Source organism: Diabrotica undecimpunctata, chromosome 3 (assembly GCF_040954645.1).
Source record: "Diabrotica undecimpunctata isolate CICGRU chromosome 3, icDiaUnde3, whole genome shotgun sequence".
NCBI classification, from domain to species: domain Eukaryota; kingdom Metazoa; phylum Arthropoda; class Insecta; order Coleoptera; family Chrysomelidae; genus Diabrotica; species Diabrotica undecimpunctata.
Genome location: NC_092805.1, coordinates 29882348 through 29902379, shown reverse-complemented (window position 1 = coordinate 29902379; position 20032 = coordinate 29882348). Strand labels below are relative to the sequence as shown.

The 20032-nt window shown below is 33.6% G+C and overlaps 2 protein-coding genes across 2 annotated transcripts in view; both read left to right on the top strand.

Moving 5' to 3' along the window:
* Window positions 1-20032, top strand: part of LOC140436610 (uncharacterized) — a 31077-nt gene that overhangs the window by 4942 nt on the left and 6103 nt on the right. The window lies entirely within an intron of this gene.
* LOC140435532 (uncharacterized protein CG3556-like) lies at window positions 1114-18644 on the top strand. Its single transcript, XM_072524278.1, has 3 exons — window positions 1114-1291; window positions 13981-14286; window positions 18515-18644. The coding sequence occupies exons 1-3, from the start codon at window positions 1225-1227 to the stop codon at window positions 18592-18594; spliced, it is 453 nt and encodes a 150-aa protein (XP_072380379.1). The 5' UTR covers window positions 1114-1224; the 3' UTR covers window positions 18595-18644.

Below are 20032 nucleotides of genomic sequence, written 5' to 3'. Positions count from 1 at the left end.
GATAGTCCACAAGGCCGCCGCAGATACAGTCCTGTAGGCGTATGCTACTCGCAACAGACTCGTTCTGTCTACTTTTATCATGAGCCTAATATTAGGTATATAATGAAAAATATTATTAATTATTGTGTATTAATTATTGTGTATTTATACAATAATTATACACAAGTTACACAAGTTACAAGTTACATTTTAGTACTATTCTTTATATATTTTTTACTTTATATGCCCGGGGGGGGGGGGCGAGTTTAACCCCCAAAAACCACCCCCTGAGTGAGCCACAGGATTTTATGAACCAGTGTTGCTTCTAGTTTTGGGTTTTCCCGTTCACAAAGGTAACATATGTTTGATATAACTATATTAGCCAAGTAACATACGAAAAATTTATAAATTTTCTCATGTAGTCTACTTATGATCCTCGTGTTGTATTCTTTTTATATTTTGTTTCCTTTACGTTTTTTTTATCCATATTATTTGTGCGACCGATCCCTAATATTAGGCTGAACAGAAAAGGAACTGGTTCAAATAATAAGCAAATTAGATACGATGAGCAAGGAATGGCGTCTTATACTGTACAGGAAAAATCGTACGCAGAACATCGCACCAATATTTTAAAAAATAAATCAGCTACCTTAGATACTTTGGACATATAGTAATAAGATTAAGAACAGAACACTAGATCAATGGCAAACCACTGCAAGGAAGGTCTTAGACACGCTCGATGGATCACACCAGAGGAGTTATTGGACTTTGTCTACATGAAGCTTCTCTAGCAGCCCAAGACAGAAAAGGATAGCAATCTGCAAGGTCCGAGCGATCGACACAGGATATCACTATACTCTTTTGAGAGCTAACGGACAAATGATGATATTATTTGATTTTATTATAAAAAAAACTTTTGAGTGACTTTTTACAATAAAATATTCTATAAAAATCATCAATAAAACTTAATGTATATTTAGATAAGCAAGACATAAATTAACATTATATCTCATGAATTAACATTTTAATGCTTAAAACTTAATTATTATTGATAATTTATTGTTTTGTATAAAAATATTTACATACTTCTTTCAACCAATACGATGATGTGAGTAAGCGTCACATCATTAGAATATAATCTCAAGTATTAAGTCAATGATAACACTGGTGTTTGGTTTGCAATTTTAAACCATTCTAGATTATATCGCTATATAATTTTGTGTTGTTTAGTGATGAAACATTGACATGTATAGAGTCGCTATTTTCTTGTTGCTGTTAGGAATTGCAGTATTCGGCAATACTGGTAATGAAGGTAAGTCAAATTTACAATATAGTCCTTTCTAAGGCAGTCAAAACTCTATTACTGCATAAATATAATCGTGGGTATACTGCAAAAACTGACCAAGTCAATTTTTATCGATTTTTCGTTTATCAATCCAAGTCACTCGAAAGACGTAACCGAATACCTGGAAAAGTGCCCAAGTCAAAATATAAAGGCACGATGCCGCAACACACATAACATCCAAATGTCTATGTCTCGGTATGCGTATTAATAGACTGGAAGAAATGATCATGTTGACTTGGTCACTTTTGCATGAAATGTGATTCACATTTCATATCAACATTGAACTGCGACAATTGGCTATTACGACTTGGTCACTTTTTGATGTTTTAGTTTTACCTACACGTTGTATGTTTATCAGTTGAATTATCACGTGTTGGAAAAGGAAATATTAAGTTTATCTTTCATTATGACGTCCAGGGGAAAGTTTTTAGTACAAATGTGTTTAGATGAAGGCGAAGCTAGTACTTCACATGAAAATAACGCAGGTGAGTGTTGTAATTTCGTAATATTTATTGAAAATAATTTTGAGGTTATGATGAGGACAACAAATTATAAAAGTATCTATTACTTAGCTCTTAGCAGATAAACGTTTTCCTTAAAAAATAATATTTATCGCCCCACTTCCTAACCATCAACAGTAAATGCCGCTGATACAAAGTTAATATTCTATGTAGATTTTTGTTGTTGATCATTTTGCTGTTTTAAAATATAAAACATAATAATGAGATCAAATTAGGGTGACTAATAATAAGTAACGGTTTCAGAACTATGGTCTTCTAAATCAACATCACAACACATTCCTATTTTGTCAGCTGGAACCAGCACTACGGAAGGTAAATATACATTTTAAAACTGATCTTTTTATCCTAAACTAATATTTTAATTAGGTTCATTCAATACTACTCTAATGCAAGGATGTTCAACTACCACGTCTGATAATGAAAAAGAGAATACCAAACATTGTGAAGAACATAATAGCTCTATTGAGGTGAGTAATATACCTGTGTCACCTACGTTTGAGAAAATGGTCGCTGATAGTGGTTCAGATTTTTCTACTGGCAGTAGTGATAACTATATTCCGAGTGATGATGATGGTTTATCAAATGTTGAATCAACTGATAGTGATGTACCCTTATCAAAACAAGAATGTCGTTGGAGAAGAGCTAACCCTTCCCGATGGAAAAGAAATATTGTCAAGTTTGCCTTACAAATCAAAAGGAACAGTCATTGCAGCAAAAAAACCAAAATTGATTAATTGCAACTCTTGTAAATTCAAATGCTCTCTTAGTTTTAATGATGATTTCAGAAACCAGTTATGCTCGGAATTTTGGAGATTAGACTATAATCGTCAAAAAGATTATATTCTCTGTTGTGTTGCGAGCAAAGAACCTACTTGTAGAAGAGTTCGTTCTGGAACAGGTGCTCTCAAAACTGCAAGTAGGTACTATCATTTCCTAAACCAGGGTAAAAAAATTCGAGTTTGCAAGAATTTCTTTCTACGCACTTTGTGTATAAGCCACGGGCCAGTGGATAAGGCATTTTCTGGAGCAAATGATATAGGAATATTTGCAGCTAACGACAAACGTGGCAAAAAGGAACCGGCTAATAAAACCAAACCTGATATTATAGTGTCAATCAAAGCGCATGTACAAAGTTTTCCAACCATGGCATCTCACTACTGTAGATCATCAACTAAACGAGAATATTTAGATTCTAATTTATCTATCGCAAAAATGTACGAACTATATGTGGAAGATTGCAAGAAAACGGGAAAGGAATACGCATCTCAAATAACTTACCGTCGCATTTTTGGTACCAACTTTAATTTGTCCTTTTTTAAGCCTAAAAAGGATCAGTGCCTAACATGCACGAACTACTTGAAGACAAAAGCTGCAGATTTAGAAGAAAAATATCAGAATCACATTAAAAGACGAGACGAAGCAAATTTAGCAAAAAAATCAGACAAAGAGCGCGCAATGACTGATAATAGTTTTTTAAGTGTCACGTTTGATTTACAAAGCGTTCTGCAAATACCTTCTTCAGATGTCTCACCAATGTATTACAGTAGAAAGCTGTGCGCGTACAATCTCACAATTTACGAAGCAGCTAGTCAAAAAGCCCACTGCTACGCATGGACTGAAATTAATGGTCAAAGGGGCAGTTCAGAAATAGGTACATGCCTGCTTAAGTTTATAAAATCTTTGCCACAAAATATTATCGAAATAAGTTTGTTCTCTGATACCTGTAGCGGTCAAAACAGAAATCAGTTTATTGCAGCATTATTTCTATTTATCGTAAAAAACAGCAATTTAAATATTGTACAGCATAATTTTTTGGAATCTGGGCATTCTTATATGGAAGTAGATTCCATGCACAGTGCCATAGAAAATGCTAAAAAGAATGTTCCAGTATACACTAACATTTTTAGACTGGCACGCTCCAAAAGAAGCCGAAACAAAAGAAGTGATCCATATAACGTACAGGAATTAAGGTATAATGATTTTCTTGACATAAAGACCCTAGCTGCTAATACTCTTAAAAATAGAACCATTGATGAAAACGGAAATCGTGTTAATTGGCTAAAAATTAAATGTATGCGATATGAAGCAGATAAACCGCAATATATACTATTTAAGTACAACTATAGTGATCCAGAATTTCTTATGTTCAATGTAGTTGGACGTACTAAACGAGTTATAAATCCTATAAAAGAAATTCAACTATTATACTCTAAAGAAATTCCTATTTCTAAACTTAAAAAGCAGGATCTTCTAAAATGATGTAAGACAGGAACAATTCCCTCTGAATTCCATGCTTGGTATCAGTCAATACCATCAGAGAGTGGAAAAAAAGATGTTGCTCCAGAGCCATCAGTATTGTCCGATTCGGATTTGGATTAGTTCTACTTGTCCGATTCGGAGTCAGATTAATTCTAGTATAGAAACTTTTACATTTTTGTTATCATTTTCCAATTTAAAAAATAAAGTAAATGTTTTTATTTGAAACTTCAGCCTTACACTGTAAATAAATAAAATTAGACATAGGTATTTTCTTTGTGTTTTATTATTGATCAATAATTATCATTTTGTGGCCATGATGTCAATATGAGAAAATTTCTACATCAAAAAGTGACCAAGTCAATTTTTTTTGCGAAAAACAAAAAGATTAATACAATCTTTAGAGATACTTAGAATCACTAACTTCAACCATTTAATACCTGGAAAGAAAAAATACATATTCTTTTAAATTGATTTAGAAATAAACTCAAATAAAATTACAAAATATTCAACATCAATTATCTCGAAAGCATCATATTTGACTTGGTCAGTTTTTGCAGTATGCCCAATATATAATATTCTAAAACAATACAAAGTTGGACAAAAAAACTAGATTTTTATATTTGTAATAGAGACATTGAAAGATTTAGTATATACTTCAACACTTATTTTCGAACACTTTCCTATAATTTACTGACGGATAGCTCTATTTGACACCCGATTCGGTAAAACGCAAGTTTAATTCAAATAAAAATATATTCAAATTATTAACAAATCAATTTTGTAATAAAAATACAAACAATATTAATAAAAAACAACATTTACTTTGTATAATACGTTAAATAAAAAGACGAATCCCCTTAAGTAAAACAAACAGACTTTGGTCCTCGATGTTGGTGCCGGTAAACGGAAAATAAATGTTTGGATGGGTAGAACGAAGAAAGATCTTTAGTCAATACACAATTTAGCAAGTATTTAGAAAATGTTATATACATACAGACCAAACAAGCATCTGCGATTGCTAGCACTTTTTCTATTGACAGACTCAATAAATGAATATTCTTCTGAAATAAAAAGAATATACTAATTTAAGTGTTTTACATCTGTAGGTATATAGTCGACTTACGTTTATCCGCTCAGTCGACACATTCTTCATGTGAATGAAAACTCATTTTATAAACAAGATCTAATGTATTATTTTTATTATTTTACGCAGAAATATAATATTCTATTGTTACATACAATGTAAAGTGACCACCAAGGAAATATATTTTATTACGCGCTGTCGATGATCAAATTTAAAGTTTCCTAAAATTCATGATTGGCACGTGATTTTGGCTACATTTTACCACATATGGCGCGTGATTTCAGATTATTAATTTAATTTAATATTTGCCAGGTTATAGATCATCTATCGTCAAGTGCTCGGTCAGAGTGACCAATAAGCACTCTTGGCGCGCATCGCCCCGCCTTCCCTTCTTTTCCAATTTTGTCATTGGTCTTTTGGCTTGGAATCTTGTAAAATATTATGTATAAATATTAGTTGATTTCCAAGCCAAAGACAGTCTTCCTCGGTCTCTCGTAGATCCCTAAAGACTAGGGAGCCGATCAGCGGGGCTCTGCGTCACCTACCTGCTTTAGACTCTGTGTCTTTGTTTTTGTATTCTACAATTGGCGTTTGATTTCACCATTCTTCGATACAAGTGCTTGTAAGAATCCAAATATCTTCTGGTATTGTAAACAGAATTCAGAAGATATCGTTCCAGTTCAGCATCCCGACCTGAAGGGCAGAGCAGAGCATACGGTGTGGGAGACGATTTTACCGTCAAGTTACCCCTAAGATATGACACATCAGCATAGCCCAGAGCACGAAATCCATCTCTTTTCAGCTTCCACAAAAGACAATATTTTACTGTTCGCTTTGTCTTAGCCTTCTGTTTACTTTCAATGGTCTTGACGTATATTCTGAATTTTTGTTGCGGATAGTATGTTAATTATGGTCATTTTTATCATGCATGTGAGTTTCTTTTTGCAATTGCTATAACTTTGTGAAAAATAACATCTGTAAGTGGTAAAAGTAACGTTAGATGTGTAATGTGAGTATGACTACCATAGGGAAATCAATGGGAGACCTACAGAATGGTGCAATATGACGTGTGGCTAAATTCTTCTTTTTCATCTGTCAACGTCAATTCTGTTTTTCATCTGTCATCTGCCAAGGTCAAATCTTCTTCTTTCAAGTTATTTATCAATTCTTCTTTTCGGTCTGTCAAGTTTTTTCTTTTTCATCTTTCAAGTTATATGTAATTTTTTCGTTTCCGTCTGTCAAGTCTTCTTCTTTCACGCGATAAGTGCCCAACGCCAGTTCATAGGGTGACATATGAGACCTCGTTAGAAAAGAGGTAAATATTATGGTTGAATTTAAGTACGGTGTGTGTATTGCAGCATGCCAAAGAGGCCGTGATGACGTAATTGCTAAAAGCCTTAGCGTAGAGTTGTACGGCATGTCACATGATAGGGTTTAACGAATACAGTGCAACTATTTATAAAAATTTAAGATGGAGGCTGTTTTTCTTCTTCTTTTACACAGCAACACCTAAATGGTGTATCACAGGAAGAAGTACGATAGCTCGATGTAAAGAGGACTAGGTATGCAATACAATAATGTATCAAAAACAAATATGGCGACCGTTCTGCTACTTATTTCAAGATTTTCATGATTGTTTGTGTAAAACCTATTGAAATTCGCTGGTTTAATACTTAACAATAATAAATACTTGAAAAGACTATATATTATGTAATTCAAAATAAGAAAACACGGCGTATATTATAAATGTTATCTTATACAAAGAAAGGCACTTACCATTCGTCGAAAGGTGAATTAATTGTAGCTAGGGCAGCATCTCAACTCGGTGGCTAACGTCGTGATGCTAACGGCGGAACGGAAAGGGCGCGAATGGTACCATTGCGATCAGCAGTCATTGTGGACGCATAGATGTTACTATTTCGACTTCTGTTCATCTACTGGCTATTCGCTATTCTGTATGTATAGGCTAAAGGGGTAAAACCCCGTACTTTAAGATTCTTGTTCCAGGGTGGTTTCGAAGGAATATCTTTCGAGCGTGTTTCGAAGAAATGTGCTAGCCATTATAAAATTATAGCTATGTATTGTTCTTTTAAAAGGCAATAATTTAGATAAATAGTTCAAGAAATTTGATATTTTAAGAGCTTTGTGCCTCAAAAAGGCAATTATAGAATTTAGGGAAGAAGAGATTTAAAATTATTGAAGGTAGATTTAACATAGTTAAAATATATCATTAAAGCCGATCAGATTATGTTAAAAATGAATAATAAATATAAAATATTAAATAAGATAAAGAATATTAAAAATATAATATTTAAGTAAATAAAGTCGGTTCGCTATATTTACGCGGGTTTCGGATTAACAAAATTATGCTAATGACTCATTGATAACCAGTTGCAGTAAAATACTTCCCAGAAAATTAGGTAAAAACTGCATTAATGGTCATACTTTAATAAACATTAAAATAACATTAGGGTAGGTATAAATTTGTTACAATATTGCAGTTGAATTGATTCTTTGCCAGTGTTGACATTGTATGTTTGGTGGAAATATTTAAAAATGCCTAGACGTGTGTTAGATGTAGATAGTCTAATTTGTAGTGTACATAAGTACTTTACGGATGAAAAAGAAAATGGCGGTCCTTTAAAATCGGTAATGTCTGTTCAACAACGCGTATGTGATGCTCTAGGAATTAGTGAAACCAAACTAAGAGGAGTATTACAAAATCGCAATAATGAACGGCTGAAAGAAGATCACCGAAAAACTCGCCTATCATTGAAAACAAAAGATATTCCAGATGGAAAAAAATTTGAAATTCGTGATACCATTTATCGAATGCGAGCCAACAAGGAACATGTGACCTTAACTACAATTCTCTCGGAATTAAAAGATAGAAAATTTGACGAAATTGGCAGAACAAGTCTATGGCAAGTGATACATAATTTGGGTTTCAAATTTCAAAAGGAGGATAACAGAAAAGCCCTTTGTGAAAGAAGTTCTGTTGTGCATAAAAGAATTAACTTTCTAAGAAAATATTCTAAATTAAAAGAAGAAAGGGCAAATTTTATATATTTAGACGAAACATGGATATTTTTTAGGGGTGCAACCAAGAGAATATGGCAAGATGATAACGTAAAGTCTATCAAACATACTGATGGAGAATGGAAGCGACACATAATTTTACATGCAGGAGGGAAATCGGGTTTTATAGAAGGTGCTGATTGAATATTTTCATCTAAATCAAAATCAAGTGACTATCACGATAATATGAACACAGAAATGTTTGTAAAATGGTTACATGAAAAACTTCTCCCAGGTTTAAGTGAGCCCAGCGTAATTATTTTAGACAATGCACCTTACCATTCTGAAGTATTAAACAAAAGTCCAACTAATTCTTGGACTGTTAATAAAATTAAAGAATGGTTGACAAAGGAACATATACCATTTACACAACATATTTTAAAATTAGAATTATTACGCTTGGCAAATATCCACGCAAAACCAAAAACCTTTGTTGTGGATCAGATTATTGAAAGTTACGGTCGTCAATTTTTACGTCTGCCACCGTATCATTGCCAGTTTAATCCCATCGAATATATATGGGGAATAGCAAAACAATATTATGACAACCATATTGGGCCTAACGGTTATAGCGACGACGCAGTTCGGGAAACTTGGCGAAAGGCACTTTCAATTGTAACTCCAGAAGTGTGGTGCAACTGTATATTCAAGTGCGATAAACTAATAGAAGATTGAAAATAAAATAAACGAAATAAGTCCAATCATAATAACAATTAATGGTGATGACGGTGATGATAATGACGATTATGATATTTTTGATGATAATGACTGATTTTCATTTTTGTTGGCAAGTTAAATTTTTTTATTTTTTATTAGAAATTCTCTCCATGGAACAAATATACATAGACCATATTTTCTGTGTGAAGTGTAATATAAAATTATTATTAGGTTTATATTAGCCACATTAGACTCCATTAATGAAGTAATTCTCCTTATTATACTGTCAATTCATTGTTGAAAATGAGGCAACAGCGCGTTGTGCGAAATAAAAGTGTTAAACATTTTTACCAGTGTTTATTCCGATTTTTGAGGTAATAGTGAGAAATAAAATCCAAACTATACGTGAAAAATTGTATGAGGACATAAACTCTCTGCAGTGCAAAGAAAATTGGCAAAAAGTGACCTGTAAGTAAGTTTTAAAACATTTTATTGTATTCAAAACAAAACGACATTTAGAAATTCCAGTTCTTTTAATAACAGATAAGAAGACAAGTCTTGATCAAATTGAATGCGACGTTGCCGGTTATCCAAAAAGTTTCAAAAATCCAAGAAAGGAAATCCGCTAATTAATAATATTAACTAAATAAACAAAATTTAGAAGAAATAAAATATTTAATAAATTTAAATTTCATACTCAATTATTGCTTGAGAAGTTCTAGAGCTTCTGACGGGTTGACCGGAGAACTAGAACTTACCGCTTGCTATAATATAGAGTAAAAAATACATAAAAAAGAAATAAAAATGGATAGCGATGATGACTACACCTCAGAAGACAATAAAAAAAGAAGTCGAAAGGAAGATGATGAAGATATTTTCAACAAGAGCAAGAAACTTACCAGAACACCAACCAAACAACAGAAAGATGAAAACAAAATAGATCAGCTTTTAAAAATGATGCAAAATTTAACAGATCAAACAAAACATCTAACAACGGAGGTAAAAGGAATAAAAGAAGAACAACGAGAATATAGAAATGACCTCAGAGAATTAAAAAAAGAAATAAATGAATTCAAACAAAGTAACCAACAACTAAAAAAGGAAAATGATGAAATGAAGCAGGAACTAAAGATAGTGAAAATGAAGGTAGAACAGCTCGAGAAAGAGAGAAAGGCTAACAATGTTATTGTCCAGGGTCTACCGATGGATACAAATAACCCAAATGTAGTCAACGAGATTATGGCAAATTTCGTGGAAAAAGAATTAGGCATTAAAGTAGAAATAGAAGATGCTTATAAAATAGGCGACAAAACATGTCTTGTAAAACTAAAAAACAGAAATGAAAAAATTAAAATCATGAAGAACAAAAACAAACTAAGGGCATCAAAGCCAGAAATATACATCAATAACGATCTAACGCAAGAAGAGATGAAGATCCAACAAGAAATACGGAAAATTGCAAAATTTCAACAAGAAAAAGGTATGAACACCAGAGTAGGTTATCAAAAATTAAATATTGACGGGGCTATATGGAAATGGAACAAAGAGAAGAATGAACTGGAAAAGGCAAACCAAGACACGCCAAAAAACCGATAAAACAACAAATATCGTACACACAACAAAAAACGGAAACGAAAATGACAAAGGAAAAGGACATGAATAGATTAGATAAGATAAAACAGACGAGCAGGAAAAAATATAATAGAAAAATGAAAAAACGCGATGAACTAAAAATAAGTACGTGGAACATCAGAACAATGCTTGAACCAGGAAAAATGCAGGAGATTGTCTCAGAACTAGAAAGATACCAAATTGATATTGCAGTGATTCAAGAAATTAGATGGGCAGGTCAAGGAGAAATAAATAAAAAAAACTACACACTACAGTATTCGGGACATGGAAAACAAGGTCAATATGGAGTTGCTTTCATAATTATGGGAAAAATAAAAAATAACATTATGCAATTTAAACCAATAAATGAACGTATGGCTTACCTGAGAATTAACGCCAAACCATTTAATATATCAATCATAAACGTATATGCTCCAACTGAAAGTGCTGCTGCGGAGGAAAAAGACAAAATGTATGAGGAACTTGAACGAGAAATGGAGAATTTACCTAGAGAAGACACAATACTGGTAATGGGAGATTTTAACGCCCAAGTAGGTAAGGAAGACTACATTAACCAAGTAGCAGGTAAACACACATTACACGAAAAAACAAATGACAATGGTCAAAGATTATGTAACCTAGCAGCTAGTACCAATATGATTATCATTAGTACAAATTTCGAACATCCTAAATACCATAAAGTAACATGGATTTCCCCAGACCAAAAAACATGGTCCCAAATAGACCATATTCTGATTACAAGAAGGAAACAAACATCGGTTACGGACGTGAGAACTTACAGAGGTGCGCATGCAGACACAGATCATTTTATGGTGACTGCAAAGGTAAAACAAAAAGTCAAAAGAACTCTAAAAAACACGACAATGAAAGACAAATGGTACGTAGAAAAACTGAATGCTCCAGACATAAGGATTAAGTATGCTGATGACATGAACAAAAAACTAAAGGAACAGTGTAAATATACAAAGGATATAGAAACAGAATGGAGAAATTTAAAAAAATGTATAAATGAAACAGCGGATGTACACATAGGAATAAAAAGAAACAAAAAAAAACAAGAATGGTATAATGAAGAATGCCATAACATGCTAAAAAAGAAGATAGAAATTAGACAAATGTGGATAAGAACAAATAGACAGGATTATAGGGAAGAATACAATAGAATAAGGAATGAATGTAAGAAAAAAATAAGGAAAATTAAACGTGCCTGGTTAGATGATAAGATAAAAGAAATAGAAAAAGAAAGTAAGAACAGAAACACAAAAGCATTTTATAAGAAAATTAGCGAGCAAAACAAAACTTTTAAAGGAAAGATAAAAGGCATAAAAGATAAAAATGGAAAAGTATCAGAAAATGATGAAGAGTATAAAGAAATTTGGACTCACTATTTTAAAGAATTATTAACAGAGCAAGAAGATCAAGACCTAAATGAAAACGTAGAAGAAGAGACAATGATGTTAGGAAACCAGCTAGAAAGACCAACAAAAGAGGAAGTTGAGGAAATTATAAATAGCAGCCGTAATGGTAAATCTTCAGGATCAGACGGGATCAATATGGAACTTATAAAATATGGTGGTGAAGAATTAAAAGAAAAACTGTACAATTTAATAAAAGACATATGGGACGAAGAAAAAATGCCGGAAGAATGGAACAAAGGACAAATTATCACGATTCATAAAAAAGGAGACCAACAAATGTGTAATAACTACAGAGGACTGACGCTATTAAACACAGCATATAAAATTATGTCGACCTTAATACATCGAAGACTGACCAACGCTATGACGAATATCATAGGACACTATCAATGCGGATTTATTAAGGGAAAGTCTACAACAGATGCCATACATACAGTTAAACAAATTATGGAAAAAGCTCATGGATATAAAATAGAAATTGAACTGCTTTTTATAGATTTTCAGCAAGCATTTGATACAATAAAAAGATCAAAATTAATGGTAGCTCTGAAAGAAATGGGAATACAAAACAAATTAAGACGATTAATAAAAATGACAATGAGTAGAACTGTAGTGAGTATAAAAACTCAAGTAGGAGACACAGAAGAATTTGTCATAAATAAAGGGGTTAGACAAGGAGATTCGTTATCAGCAACCCTGTTTAATCTTGCCCTGGAATACATCGTCAGGAAAATAAACAAAGGTACCCTTAGAACTAGAGAAGGACAAATAATAGCATACGCTGACGATATTGTGCTAATAACAAAAAATAGAAAAACAATGGAAAAAATGTTAAATGAAATGGTAACAGAAGGAAAAGTAATGGGATTAAAAATAAACCAAGAAAAAACAAAAATAATGAGATTTGATAAAAACTTCGAAAACAAAAAGGTTAGACTAGGCGAATACATTTTTGAAGAAGTCGAAAAATTTAAGTACTTGGGAATATTAATAACAAACAATGGAGAAAGAGAAACAGAAATCAAAGAAAGGATTATTACAGCAAATAAGACCTTCCATGCAAATAAGAAATTACTAAAAAATAAACTATTGAGTAAGAAATCGAAAATGAAGGTATACAAAACAATAATTCGACCGACGATGATGTATGCAGCCGAAACCCTCAGCATGACAAAAAAACAAGAGGAAAACCTTAGAATACAAGAAAGAAAAATACTAAGAGCAATACTGGGACCAATAAAAATAAATGAAAATGAATTTAGACAAAGAACGAACCTTGAGCTACTGGAAGAAATTAAGGAAGATATAGTGTGTAAAATAAAACAACAAAGAGCAAAATGGCTAGGACACGTATGGAGATCAGGATCAACTACGACGATATTCTCAATATTGGAATGGACACCAGCTAGCAAAAGAAGACGTGGAAGACCAAGATCTACATGGTTACAAGAAGTTGTAAATGATCTCAACAAGGCGGGCATACGACAGTGGAAAGGAAAAACCAGAGATAGGACACAATGGAGAAAAATAACTGAGAAAATTAAATAAGGAACATGAGGACTGATCTACCTCAAAACATAGATCTAGAGAGCGTAAGCGGCGTAACCCCTAAAGGGGTGTTTAGCCACATATATATATACTGTCAATTATATAAAAGATTTTCCATTATTATTTAATTAAAAAAAGTTATGAATTATTTTTCATTTCATTTGACCGGTTGATATTTCCCCAAAGAGCAGGTAATTAAAACTGGGTACTTACAATAAAATTTTTAATCCGAAACCCGCGTAAATATAGCGAACCGACTATACTAAATACTTTCCCAAACAATGATAGTGATCGTAGCGTAGCAATGTTTTTACCATCTTAAATTTATCAAATCTACGTATGTAGTGCTACGACTATTTCAGGAAACAATGTTCTCACCGAACGATTTGTACTCTATGTCTGGTTTTTTTGTCCTCTAGATTTATCGTTTTTATTTATCTATTTATATTATTTTTAAAGTAAACTGCAAACATGGCACCATAAAGATACCGTACACAGTCTGGGTAGGTATAGGAAGTAAATATGGAGAAACAATAGAAGTGTGTGCAAAACCAAAATCAACGTTTTACCAAGTTATGACGATAGCAGCCAAAGAAAATAAGATTTTTGAGTTCAGTGCAACAAATACTACTTATGGGCATTACATTACTGAAATAGCTGGAGTTCATGAAAATGTAAAACAAAATATATATTGGTTTATTTACAATCTAACTTATGCACCTGATATGAATAATCCACCGACGGAAAGTCAGTTGTCTCCAGTTGGTAAGTCTAGTAATATTGTAATATACATTCATAGAATATTCGCAAAAATAAACTGCCCAAATTATTGTCAATGAAATAAAAATTGGTCACATTTGATTGATATGTCATTACCTGCCATAATTACATTGTTTTAGTACTAAATTTATCTGGAAATTAGTTCAAACAAAAGTAAAAAAAGTTTTTATAGACTATAGAGCATAACTGTTTTTGTAAAACCTATTGAAATTGCTGGTTTAATAATTAAAATAATAACAAGAAAATGTAATATATGATTATGGATAAAATTCGCCATGGATTGAAAATAAGACAACTGCCTGGCGTTACTCATTAAATTCGGGAAAGCTCACTTACCTTTTTGCTGGAGTGTGTCAATTGGGAGGGTAGAAATTAAGCGTTTCGACGCTAGGTGATGTTGGATGCTTGAAGAAGCGTCAACGGAGAGAAATGACATTTTCGGCGCTAACCCTTGTTTGCGCGCTGATCAAAGTCTCGTTAGCTACTGCTTCATTCTTTGGGTATAACGACAAAAACTCCCGTAGGTACCCATGAGAGGGCCACCCTGCTGGCGGTCTCAACAGTTTTAAAGTAGTGTCACGTACACCAGCAGTACTGCTGTCATCCCCAGATTTTTTACATATTTACGAAATGCAATCCAATTTCAAGAAATGCAATTATTTAGATTACCCCCTTAAAAGTTGGTCTTCTGAAAATGTTTTATTTCAAGTGTTCCTGTTTAAAATCCCTGTTTAAAGTCCCGAACACATGTGAAAAGTTGACAAGTGTCCTCTCAGAATGACGTACATTAATATTTGATCGCCAGTTTGAATGTGGGAAATGTAAAAGAAGTTAATTTAGATATATAGTGATGTAATTAACGATACATAACTACATAAGGTAATATTCTAATAGAGTAATAAAAGTAGTAAAATCAAATTATGTAAATAAATAGTAAAAACTTTCCCAAACAACTATTTCCGCTTATATGGAAATGCATTAAATAAATGACACAAGTTTGAAACAAATCTCAGAAAAATATCGACAAAAGTTTAACAGTAATGTTAACAGACTATCTTAACTCTTCATTTGTGATGCTTAAAAAAAAGGAAATTCTAAGGACAATCAGTCTTATGAATCACGTTTTAAAAATCTTTACTCTTTCTTTCGGATAGTTCAGTGGCTCAGAGGTTAAGAGATGTCAATTATTCTGTGTACGTGTGCCTTATAGATTTTGAAAAGTATTCGACAAGGCTAGACAAGGAAAATGAATGGAAATTCTTGAATGAGTAGGAATAAAGGACAAAGTCTTAAGAATTATACAAAATCTATACTATCACCGGCGGCGCTTGAGTTTTAACCTTGTTTAGGCCTGAGCCTTTTCAAAGGAAGGGCTACTCCTTTTTTTTTGTCGGAGCAGTGGGGGTGTGATAAACGTCATTTACTGAAATTTCTGAGTATTGGAGAAGTAGTGGACTACTAAGGAGCAGGGGGAAGTAGAAAGTGGCGTATATGTGTGGACGACAGAGGAGCGCACATGAGGAAGTGGGGAGTTTTGCCTAGCATGCCAGTTCAGGTACTTCAGTGGTTACCAGCCATACAGTAGAAACGGCTCTTTATCAGCGTTTTTGGCGCGCAGTTTTTTTTAAGTGCCATATTTAATGGGAAATGATTCTAAGATATCAAAATACTCACCAGGAAGTGCATGTCCAGTGTTGTGGAGAAGTTTTGCTGGAGGAAACGGAACTTTTCTTATGGGAAGAGTATTTGCCCTCGGTGGTTGCAAGGCGTCTTTAGTATTTGTTTGTCTCTGTTGTTCGAGCCAGCTATGGTTCTTAGGACATACTTCCTACTGAGGGATAGGATTCTGTCCTTGATTGGTGTGATGTTGGCCAATATGTATATGTGAGTTGATGGATACGACCAGTCCTTCCGCATGTAGTATCTGAGGATTCTACGTTCAGTTGCCATCATGGCATTAAGTGAACGGGGCTTCAGAGAGACATAGACGCATGCCTTGTATTCGACGATCGGTCTAACAAATGTTTTGTAGGTGTGCAAAAAAGTTTTAGAAGATGTTCCACCCATTTTACCAATCAGCACTTTCAGGAGGTTAAACCTCTTTCTCATCTCCTCTAAGGTTTCTTGAACGTCGGTTTTCCAGTTGAGAGTCCTTGTAAAGCGAACTTCGAAGTAGGAAACCGAGTTTCTGAAAATAAGGTCTTCTCCCAAAAGTGTTATCCGGCCCTAGGCATCGCGACAATTTGCAGTTTTGAAAAGAATGGTTTGTGTTTTGGAGGGATTTATAGTCACTCTCCATTTATTGCATCACCTGATAACTCTGTCAAGGTAGTTTTGTGATCGTTCGAATACAGACCGTTGTTGTTCACGCTCTCTGTGAGACCCTGATGTGAGGAGGGCCATATCATCAGCGAAAAGAAGGAGGGACTCCGATCCTTGCTGTGGGCGGGGATGTCACTGTTGTAGACTGTGTATAATACTGGAGCAAGTATTGCGGCCTGGGGTACTCCAGCTTGTGGAGTAAAGGGGGTGGATAAATGGTCAGCTATTTTTATCCTGATCGTCCGGTGAGAGAGATAGGAATTGATTAGTTTAACGAAAGGTGTGAGCAGTCCAGCAAGGTGGAGCTTTTCGATCAGGCCTGTATGCCAGACCTGGTCGAATGCCTTCTGACGTCTAGAAATATGCCTATTACGTGTTTTCTTTCGTTAAGTGATTGTGAGATGAAGGTTGTTGCTTCTACCAATGCGTTTTTAAGTGGATTGTCCAGCCCTGAATCTGAATTGGTAATCTGCAATTGTGAGGTGAGCGTCTAGGAATTCTACGAGTCTTTTCTTAAGAATTCTCTCGTAGACTTTACCTACTGTGGTTTACCTACCTGTGCTGGCTACCTTCCATGGAGTAGGAAAGTAGCTCAGCGTTAGAGATGCATTGATAATATTGGTGAACAACGGGATAATATTCTGTGAAAAATTTTTGAGGTATCTTCTGTGGATGCCATCAGGGCCAGGAGATGTGTTTTTACCAATGTAACACATCTGCCTGACGGTGTCCTCAGTCACAGAGCCATCATCGGGTGAGGATGCGATCCATCCTGTGCCTGAGGGTAGTAGAATATATCTTTCACTCTCCGTTCGGCGTCTCTTTTGGATCTTTCACTGAAGTTGGGGTTATTAGGGGAAATGAGGGTGGCCTGTAATGTGTCTTTGAAGGCTTCGGCCTTTTCTTGTGGATTGTTGAGGATGATGTTATTGACTATGAGGTGAGATCGTGGCTGACTTTTCTGTTTCGTTACTATCACCAGCAAGCAAATGTCAGAATTGTCCTAGATACTTCTGAATCAATTGAAATTCTCCATGGAGTTAGACCGGGGTGCATCTTGTCACCACTGCTTTTTAATCTATACTCCAAGAATATTCTCAAAGAGGCACTTGCCAGGATTAATGTTGGTATCACGGTCAAAGAAATTAAGATCAATGATCTGGAATATGCGGATAATACTGTGTTGATTGCGAAAGAACTACAGTTCTTAATTGACAGAGTTACTGAAGAATCCGAATAATACGGCTTAATACTTTAACAACTAATTATATGATAGCAGAACATCGGTGGATAACTACATAACTTATTTCGGTTCAAATATAAATCACCTTTAATCAAATGAAATTCAGATATCGAGCACAGGTTATTTATTAAATCTTGCCCAAGTAGTTTCGCTCCTAGAGCATCTTCAGGGGCATGTCGTCAAATTTGGCCCATCCAACAGTCTATTGAGAATGTCATAAACAACAAGTAAAATTAGTTGAATTAGTTGATTCTTCTCATTGCGCATCACATTAAGTATGTCATCTTTCCGATTTTCACGATACGCATAATTTCCATATCTTTATTCATACGTTGGATCATGGTATTGTTTGTAGCATGATGGATATAGGAAATAATCGTTTGGACGTTGCCTCCGGCAAGGTTCAGGCTTCTACTCCATATAAAAGGGTAGAAAATACATAGCATCTCAAGACTCGTGTTCTTATATCAATGTTCAGATGTATATTACAAACTATAAAATTAGCCTATGGCGAATTACAAATAAATTGAATATGTATGAAACGTCAACATTTTAATTTTTTTCCCATTGATTCTACCTACCCGAAATAATTTTGTTGGCAGCTTTTTCTGAATATTATCGAAACTAAATTGCAACTATTTTTTGCAGGTGTGGATAGTTTAATTGTAAGCAAAAACCATCATTATCTTTTTTGGTACCGACATTGGAAAAATGACTCATCTGTTTAAGATTTATTTAGATTAATTAGATTTTACAATAATAAATGCTATATGGAATAGTTTTGTCTTTTATTTATTAAAAATACATAATATAAACATGGCCAAACACTTTTAAATATACAAAATAGGTAATGATTGACATCTATAACACTCTGAATGAAAATTGAACTACATAGTATAATACTAAAGAAATATAAGAAATATATATATATATATATTTATATACATATATATATATATATATATATATATATATATATATATATATAATATATATATATATATGGTCAGTTCTATCCATTGCCAACTGTTGCCAGTTTGCTGCGCCTATTTGTCTACCATCCTCATCTACACCATCCCTCCATCTGAGTTTTGGTCTACCCCTACTTTTACTTCCCACAGGTTGTGACATAAGGATTCTTCTAGGAGGGTTGTTCTGCTGTGATCTTGCCAGATGTCCTGCCCATCTTAGTCTTCCTATTTTTATAAAGGATACTACGTCTTTACCACCAAATATATATTTATATCTGTGATATATCTCGTAGTTGTACCTCCTTCTCCAAACACCATTTTCACAGATGCCACCAAATATTCTTCTCAGGATCCCCCTTCTCAGATATATATATAGTAAACTCTTAAATATTGGGGAAATCTGCAAAAAATACTCTAATGTGTATCAATTGTTTCGCCGAACGTTTTCGCCAAAGAGAATTAATTTGGCTTCTTCAGGGCTGAAAGGGAATAAATTATAATTAGCTACCATATATTATCTATTAAAACATTATTGATCTTACCGTAACTTAGAATTGTAGAGTTAGAATATTAAAAAACTTTGCTAGTAACATAGTGGTGTTTTTTTGTTACTATGTGCAAAAAAAAGTTTTTTATAAGGATTGAAATGTATGGTAGCTTCGAACTTGACACGTAAAGGCTTACCCAAGGTTAATCGAAAAACCCAATGCAACTACATTTAAAAGGAGGTAATTCTTTGAAATGTCGGCAATAACTAAATTTTTGATTTTTAGATAGTTAAAAGTGAGGTTCTGTTTCAGCCAGAACGCAAGCGCTGACAACTTCATTATTAGTTGGTATGAATCTTTATGTCGTTAAGGTTCATTGGTAAAAAACGAATGAATTTAAATCCCAGTAAAGGGAAATATTATTTTGATTTTTTTTATTTAATTATATTATATTGTTCATGTATTATTGAATCTTATTGAGACGTATCTAAGAAAAGCAAGGGAATGTTATATATTTTTTGTTACTGAAAATTAATTATAAAGGTATGTTAGTTGTTAATGGATATATCAGTCAACTTAGTAATCTGTGATATAGTATTGTTCTTGGTATCTGATTTAAGTAACAGGTGGTATATATCGCTTAGATTCTTGATGTCACTCTTAACATTAATGGAGAAATCGTTAAGGAAAATATAAGACATTTCAAT